The 7,893-nt window shown below is 53.3% G+C and overlaps 1 protein-coding gene across 1 annotated transcript; it reads left to right on the forward strand.

Moving 5' to 3' along the window:
• Window positions 1-3,927: 3,927 nt before the first annotated feature.
• Window positions 3,928-4,890, forward strand: LOC112963395 (olfactory receptor 14C36-like). The gene has a single exon (XM_026060393.1). The coding sequence runs from the start codon at window positions 3,931-3,933 to the stop codon at window positions 4,888-4,890; it is 960 nt and encodes a 319-aa protein (XP_025916178.1). The 5' UTR covers window positions 3,928-3,930.
• The last annotated feature ends 3,003 nt before the right edge of the window (window positions 4,891-7,893 follow it).

The raw sequence follows: 7,893 nt of genomic DNA on the forward strand, positions 1-7,893 counted from the left end.
ACAGAAGACATCCTCCCTCCTCATCTTCTCTGACAGCCTCTTCTGAAGAGATTGTACCCTACAAGAATTGCCCTCCAGTCATGTGAGTGATCCCACCACATCTCAATTATTCCAATGATGTTTCAGACCTGTTAAAGCTTGTACATCTCCATCTGCTCCTGTCTCTACCCCAGGCTGCATGCATTTGCATATATTTGGGCTGCAGAGCATCAGCTGTGGCACGGAGAGCAGAATGGTTGTGGTGAATCGTGTTACCAAGAGCACTGTGTGTGCCATGGCCCCACTTCAGAGCAGAGCCATGCTGGCCTAGATAACAGGTGGCAATGTAATGGTGAAAGGAGGTTCCCACTAAGAGAGCAAAGCCTGCAGTGCCCAAGGCCAGCGAAAAACAGAGCTGGGCTGTGCAGAAATGGCAGGAGAGGGGTTGGCTGCCTGAGCTGATTTGTAGCACCTTGTGGCCTGTGACAGAGGTGAAGCAATCTCCAGGCAGGACAAGGTGCCACTGAAGAAGTCCCTAGGCCTGGACAGCCTGTGATCCAGCCACCCTGAGGACATCATTAGCCCAATCCCTCTTCATATCTTCTTGGGGGGTGAGAAAAGGTTCAGGAAGAAGAGGAGAGCAAGAACTGTTTGAGAGTGCAGAGACTAGAGCAGAGACCTTGCTGTGATGTGCCTCCCATTTATTCAGCATGCTTGAATGCAGTCAGGACGGACTTTGCCTAAAGGCAGTGGTGGGATTCAGTTGTCTGGGCACAGGTAGGAAAGCCTGAGATAACCTGGGTTGTCTGCCCAGCAACCACTCCAAAGGGGCATGGTTTTCCCATAGGACCCATCCATGTGGTTGTGCTAGAAACCCCAGGCATCTGACATAGCCCTGCCAGCCTGTTTCTATGTCATTACATCAAGTGTGTGCACTGAATTGCAATAGTAGTTTGCACTGTAGGCATCTCCATGTGTCTCAGCATCATAGTGAGGGGTGCTCTAACAGTAGTGGGCATCTAGTGTCATTTGAGATGGYCAAGGGAATTCTCCACCTGGCCCCCACCTCGTGCTCTAGAAGGATGTGGGTCTCCCAGTTGCTCCATCAGAGCAAGCAGACACTGGCACATGCCTGGGACCACCTCTGTCTCTTCCAATGTCAACAGGTGTCACCAGATAACTGACTCCCACCCTCCATCTGAGGTGATTACAATGGGAGCTTGGAGAAAGAGCTCCCATGCAGACATCTATGTTATGCACACTTCAGCTTGGGCAAGGGGAATCCCACCTGCTGTGTGTTTCTGGAGTTCACAGGAGTTTGCTGAATCCCACTCCAACCCAGGACCTTCCAAACCAGAAGGAGATGCCCACATTGACTCATCTGAGTCAGCACCTGAACCTTGTGTCAATCAGCTCCCTTCTTGCTCCTTTCTACATGTCCTGCCTAGGTAAGAGATGGGAATCGGAGCTTCTAGAGTGGGACGTTTCCACCTCTTGCAGATAACCATGCTCTGATGAAACAATCTGTAATGCTGGAATCAGTCTTCCTTCAGTGCTTAGAGGGTGACCATCCTGACTATTTTAGTTTATTGGAGTGAACATTTCCCAGGAGGAAGGAGCACAAGGGACAGAGAAATTCATGAGCTCAGCTGGGCCTCTGCTCCTGAGTGAGGCCAGTCTCTGGGGATGGAGGGAGCTCATGGCACCCAGGCAGCACTGCCCAGAGACAGCTGTGTGCAGGAGCAGCTCCTCTGCAAAGAGCAGCAGGGCTCCGGGCACTGCCTGCTGCTGCTGACATGAGAGGWGASAAGGCAGAGAGAAGTGCAAGGCAGTGTGGAGTGGGAGGAGAGAGGAGAGCTTATTGTGAGAGAAGTCTTCACAGCCCTGAACACAGTAAGTCTCTGGCTGCAGGGCAATTCTACTGAGGTTCCTGGAAGGATCTTCTACACCTATTTCATCCCATGACTGATAGACTTTTAAAGGACCGCTCTCCTTTGCAGAGGAGGGGGAGATGCTTCAGAGCAGGGATCCCCTGCCAAATCGTCACAGGGACAGGGCATGCTGCTACTTTCTCCCAAGGATGGTGCAGGGCTGTGAAGCTGGGATATGCACACAGGTCTGCGCAGGGCTGTGATTCAGATCAGTGTCACTGCATCTCAGAGGAAGGTGTAAAAAAAGGCTACTCGAAAGGGAAGGAGCTTTCCTTCCAGGGCTTTCAGTTTCCTAATGTTGGCAGGGAGGAAAAAGGAAAGAGTTTTCTGTTTTGGCAAGGACCTGGGACTCGCTGACCTTCCCTCTCAGAGATCAGGAGGTCTGTGAGAAAGCTCAGCAAACCCTTCCAACCCCACCTCCACCTACAGCAGCACCAGCATCACCTTCATGGTCTTATYAGGGCTAATGTGACCTGCTCCTTAGGACCTGTGAGCACAGAGATGCCCTGGACAGTGTCCGGTCACGGGAGGTTTCTGTAGGGCAGAGCTGTGCACAGAGAGGGTGGGACAGGGTCCGTAAGCACTGACAGGGAAAAGATGTTGGGAGAGAGAAAGCTGCAGGCAGCATGAGCAGCTCCAGGTTGCAGAGCTGCGCAGGGAGTGAGAGGGAAGTGCCAACAGAATCATCATGGGAGGATGGATTTGGGCAAGTCATGGTCAGTCCCTCCAATGCAGGCACCTTCCTCTGAGCAAGCTCCCTGTGTCTCCTCTCCCCACCAGCAGAGCCTCTGCCCTGACAGCCATGGGGTCCAGGGCATGAGCTGCCTTCTCTGCAGCCAGCCCTCTGGCAGAGGAGAGGTGCCCAACAAAGGGACTGAGAGTGACTGCCCTGTGATGCCACTGCCTGTGAGGCGGCATGCCTAGCTGGTAAGGTGAAGGCTTTCCTGAGTTCCCGTCTGTCTCTCTCTTCTTGCCTCCCTTGACAGAAGGATCATGGTGTTGCTCCTTGTTTCCCCTCCTTTCCATGCTGCTCCTGTTCTTGCTCTCAGGCTCTCTGATTTTTCGGAGGGGGGGGAGGGGCTTCAGCTGCAGTTCAGACATGGATGCTGCAGGTTGTGCAGCAGAGGGGTCTGCATGGGAATGAGGTTGCCCCAGCCTCCTCCTGACTTGTGGAGCTCCAGGAAATGCAGTCTGTGGGGCTGGGAAATGAGCTGACTCTCCCTTAGCGAGAGCCCATCTCCAGTCCTAACAGTCCTTTGACCGTTTCCTTATAGTGTCCTGGCAGAGTGCGTGCAGAGAAGGGGAGTGTGGAGAGCTCCCTCAGGTGCCTGGAGAAAGGGTGAGAAGTTTGGAGATGTGCACTTTGAAACTGGACTCGTGTGCTCTCAGCAGGGGCTGGTTTCTTTTTAGAGCAACATATGAGCGTGATCATCCTCCAGCTCCAAGAGGTTGCGAGCACAGGACAGGTGGGAACGAGACTAACAGACAGACTAGCTTTCCTCACTCTGCAAGAAGGCACAGTGGATGCTTTCCTCTCAGGACTCATAGTAGAAATGCCAAGGATTTCTACCTTTGAGGAACACTCCCCAGGGGTGTCAAGGACATCTAAATTAAAATAAAATTCCTATATAATCCCTGAAACTCTGTTCCTCAAACCTCATTCTTTAGAATTTGGAGGGAAGACGCTGAAAAGCCCTTCTACACGATGAGTGGCTTTCACCTGACAGAAATTATGACTGTCAGAGCTGGTCACCCCTGTTCCCCTGTGCCCACTGCTTGACACCAGGAGTGACTCCTGTGGAGCCATGGGCAGAGGTCCCTGCTCCTCACAGCCCACTCAGGCAGGGCAAAGCAGAGCTCCAGCATGGGAGCTGCACAAAGATCCTCTCATTAAAGAGAGAGGCAATATGGGGCTTGTATGAGACCTGCAACATCTGGGGATTTCTTGGCTTGAAAAGTCTCTCCTAATTTCTCAATGTCTTTTCTCCTTTGCACAGCCCACTAAGCCCTGAGGAAGCAAATGTCCAACAGCAGTTCCCTCAACGAGTTCCTCCTCCTGGCATTTGCGGACACACGGGAGCTGCAGCTCTTGCACTTCTGGCTCTTCCTGGGCATCTACCTGGCTGCCCTCCTGGGCAACGGCCTCATCATCACAGCCGTAGCCTGCGACCACCGCCTCCACACCCCCATGTACTTCTTCCTCCTCAACCTCTCTGTTCTGGACCTTGGCACCATCTCCACCACTGTCCCCAAATCCATGGCCAATTCCCTGTGGGACACCAGGGCCATTTCATACTCAGGATGTGCTGCTCAAGTCTTTCTATTTGTCTTCTTGTTGGGAGGAGAGTATTCTCTCCTCACTGTCATGGCCTATGACCGCTATGTTGCCATCTGCAAACCCCTGCACTATGGCACAGTCATGGACAGCACAGCTTGTGTCAGAATGGCAGCAGCTGTCTGGGCCAGTGGTTTTCTGTGTTCTGTCCTGCACACTGGGAACACATTTTCAATACCACTCTGCCAAGGCAATGTCCTAGACCAGTTCTTCTGTGAAATCCCCCAGATCCTCAAGCTCTCCTGCTCAGACTCCTACCTCAGCGAAGTTGGCCTTCTTGTGGTTACTGCCTGTCTAGGCTTTGGGTGTTTCGTTTTCGTTGTGCTGTCCTACGTGCAGATCTTCAGAGTTGTGCTGAGCTTGCCCTCCGAGCAGGGACGACACAAAGCCTTTTCCATGTGCCTCCCTCACCTGGCCGTGGTCTCCCTCTTTATCAGCACTGACATCTTTGCCTACTTGAAGCCCCCCTCCCTCTCCTCCCCAACTCTGGATCTGGTGGTGGCTTTTCTGTATGCAGTGGTGCCTCCAGCAATGAACCCTGTCATCTACAGCATGAGGAACAAGGAGCTCAAAGATGCCCTGAGGAAAGTGATTTCATGGACATTTTTCAGCAGTGGTAACATTGCCATTGCTCTCCACAAATGACTCCCCCTGTGTCCCGTACGAGGACTGAGCGTTGTTTGTTCACTTTATTTTTATTATGACTATTATTGCTGTTGTTATTATTATTTGTCACCATGATGCTGCACAAATGCTTGGATTCATTCTACCTTCACTGAGACTGCTCTGTCTCACCTGGTGCCCATATAAAGTTGTGTCCAACACTGGGTCAGAGCTGACTCCCTCACAGTATCTCTGTAATAAAGTAGGTTCTTTCTGGTGCAGTGCCTGAAGGCTGGGCTCTTCCTCCAAAGCAGCTGTCCCTCACACCCTGTCCCCAGAACATTTCCTTGAGACAAACTTGCCTACACTGCGTGCCTGTCCTTTACCTGAAACATCATCCCCAGACAAGGGTCCATACCCAGCTGGAGGACTGAATGTCCAGCTGTGAGCTCCGGGAGGACAAGTCCTCTGCTGGGTCCTCTGCGGGGGTGTCAGGGAGCATGCAGAGGAGGTCCCGAGGCCATCTACTGGGCCTGTAGACCATTCTCTTCCCATGGGGGCCCTCAAGTGGAGTGCCTCAGTGCAAAGTTCTAGCCCAGCTTGTTGCTGCATGAACAGAGAGGAGAAACTGTCCCAGGAAACTCCTCACACATCCAGCCTTTCATGGCAGCCGTTTCTAGCACTGTCCATTCCCTGTGGTCCTGGTGAGGGGTGATATTTGTTTGTAACCAGCTCCGTCTGCCTGCTGCACCTTTATGGCGGGAATGGCCAGCCCTGCTTGGCCTTTCTGCAGGCTCAGACTTCATGAGTCCCCAGAACATGGCCTTCTGCTAACCCTAGGGGGACAGGGACAGGGCTGGGCAGGGTCTGGGGGCTGGTGGGAGGCTGCCAGGCAGGAGGGATGAGGGGGACAGGGCACTAAGGGCTGTCATGGGGACCATGCTGGGGGGATGTTTCCCCACCCCAGAATGCATCCTCTCCATTGCGTGTCTGCACAGTGTGGCTCTGGGGCCGTATGCAGGGCAGCAGGTCTGGGCTAGTGGAGGCATGAGGTGCTGATGGGAGCCAGGATACTCCAGAAGCTCCTGAAAGTCTTGGAGAGGACTCGCTGCTGCAAGCAGGGTTGGGGGGTTCTTGAGGGCTACAGCCACCAGCACCACCTGTCAGGACTCCCAGACCCAGCACAGATGGTCAGTGCCAAGCACTGCAGCTCACAGTCCTCCCTGTCCTGTGTCACTGTCATCTCTCAGGAACACTGCTGGATGCGTCACTCCCAGCCCAGGTGTGGAGAGGAGCTGCTGGAGGTCTTCTCTTCTCATGCCTGTGTTTCCCGGCTCTGCCCTGGCACTGGCCCACAGGTTCTGCCCTGGGTCATGTTATGTCTCCATACGTTCTTGTCTGAGAACATGTACAGATCTGCAGCACACAGGTCTGCTTGGACCACAGCCTGCCTGCATGGTCCCAACASATCCCAGRATCTGTGCTGTGCGTGGAGATGAGGTTGTGATTGTCCTCAGTCAAAGCAGACGGGATGGTCTGGTTGGGGGGCCAAGTGGAGGAAAGGACAAGAGACAACAAGGAGAAAATGCAGGAAGGGAAAGTTCAAAGAAGTTGAAGGAAAAAAAAAAGAAATAACCGTGGTAGTTCAGCAGCACTGGAGCAGGGGACAGGAGATTTTTCAAAATTCTCCTGGAGAAAGCACCTAGCAACCTCGTCTAACTGTCAAGTTAGCCCAGCTCAGAGCAAATTGTGGTCCTGGAGATCTCCAGCAGTCCCTCCTGACCCAAACCCTGTAGGAGGAAGGGTCTGGAAGGCAGAGTGAGGGGCAGGGGACASTGTTGTGGGGTTGAGGCCTTGCTGGCATTTGTACTGCCTGGTCAAGCCTGTCCTCAGAGTCACAGTGAGTGAGTTCATCCTCAGAAGGAGTCTCAGCTTCATGGGCAACAGGAGTCAGAACAGTGCTGGGAGACTACAGAGACGTTCTCAGGAACACACCAGGCATCCAGGCCCTTTGACTGCTGAGGTGTCCCCAGACCAGTGCTTTGCATCCAGGGTCTGAAGGGCTGAGAAATCTTTAGAGCCAGAGCAGATTGCAGTCCCATCTCTTGGGCTTATGGGTTACAGGGCATCAGCAGGGCTGTACTGGCTGCAGGGAGGGAATCAGTGCCCAGGGCATGAGCAGATCCCCCTCCGCCCTCCCCTCTCTCTTCACACCCCAGAACAGGGATCTTGTTTCCCATGTTGGCCCTCTCTGCCAGGCTGTATTCCCAGCTGGAGGGGAGGCAGGCTCCACACTGGGGAAATGCAGGAGAGCCCAGTGTCATCTAGAGAAGCAGGGTCCCACCACACCTGCTGGGTGGCCAGGGCTGCAGGCTGCAGATCCCAGTCTATTTCTCGCAGACCTCCTGGCTGGGGCTGCAGGGTGCCCAGCAAGAAGGCAGGCATGCCTGGGTGTCTGGTGCCATTGGGGTGGTGGCCTTTGGACCAGACTCTGTCTATAAGGGACTCAGAAGCTTCTCTGGCTCCATGTTAGTGGCAAAGTTCTTGTCCCAGGTTCTTCTCTGTGGAGAGCTGAGGATTTCATTCTCTGGAGAAGGGGAAAAAGGAAAGCCTTTTATCCATGAGACTTGTACCACCCTGTCAACCCTCTACTGCCTTCTCCTTCTCTGTAATCCCAGAAGTCCTTTGGCAGGGGCATTCCTTGGTTCCTGACCCTCTATCTGACCCTGCTTTGAGCAGCACATTGCACTACAGGCCTCCTGTGGTCCCTTCAACCTGAACTATCATGAACGCCTATGATCTCAGGCCCCATTTCAAGCACAGAGTAAATGTCTCTGGGATGTGAGTCCTTTGTGCTTTAAGTGAGCATTCAAAAGAAGGCAGGTGAACACCTTCTCCTTTCTTTTATCTGTAAGAGCAGCCTGGGAGKCACTGCCTCAGGCAAATCAATATTACTGTGGAAATTCTTTGCATCCACCTTTAACCACCTGAAAGGCCATTGCTAGGATCCCCTCAGGGGTGAGGGGAGAACAACAGGCTTTTCTG

The sequence above is a fragment of the Apteryx rowi genome, unplaced genomic scaffold (assembly GCF_003343035.1).
Source record: "Apteryx rowi isolate R43461 unplaced genomic scaffold, aptRow1 scaffold_1686, whole genome shotgun sequence".
Lineage (NCBI taxonomy): Eukaryota > Metazoa > Chordata > Aves > Apterygiformes > Apterygidae > Apteryx > Apteryx rowi.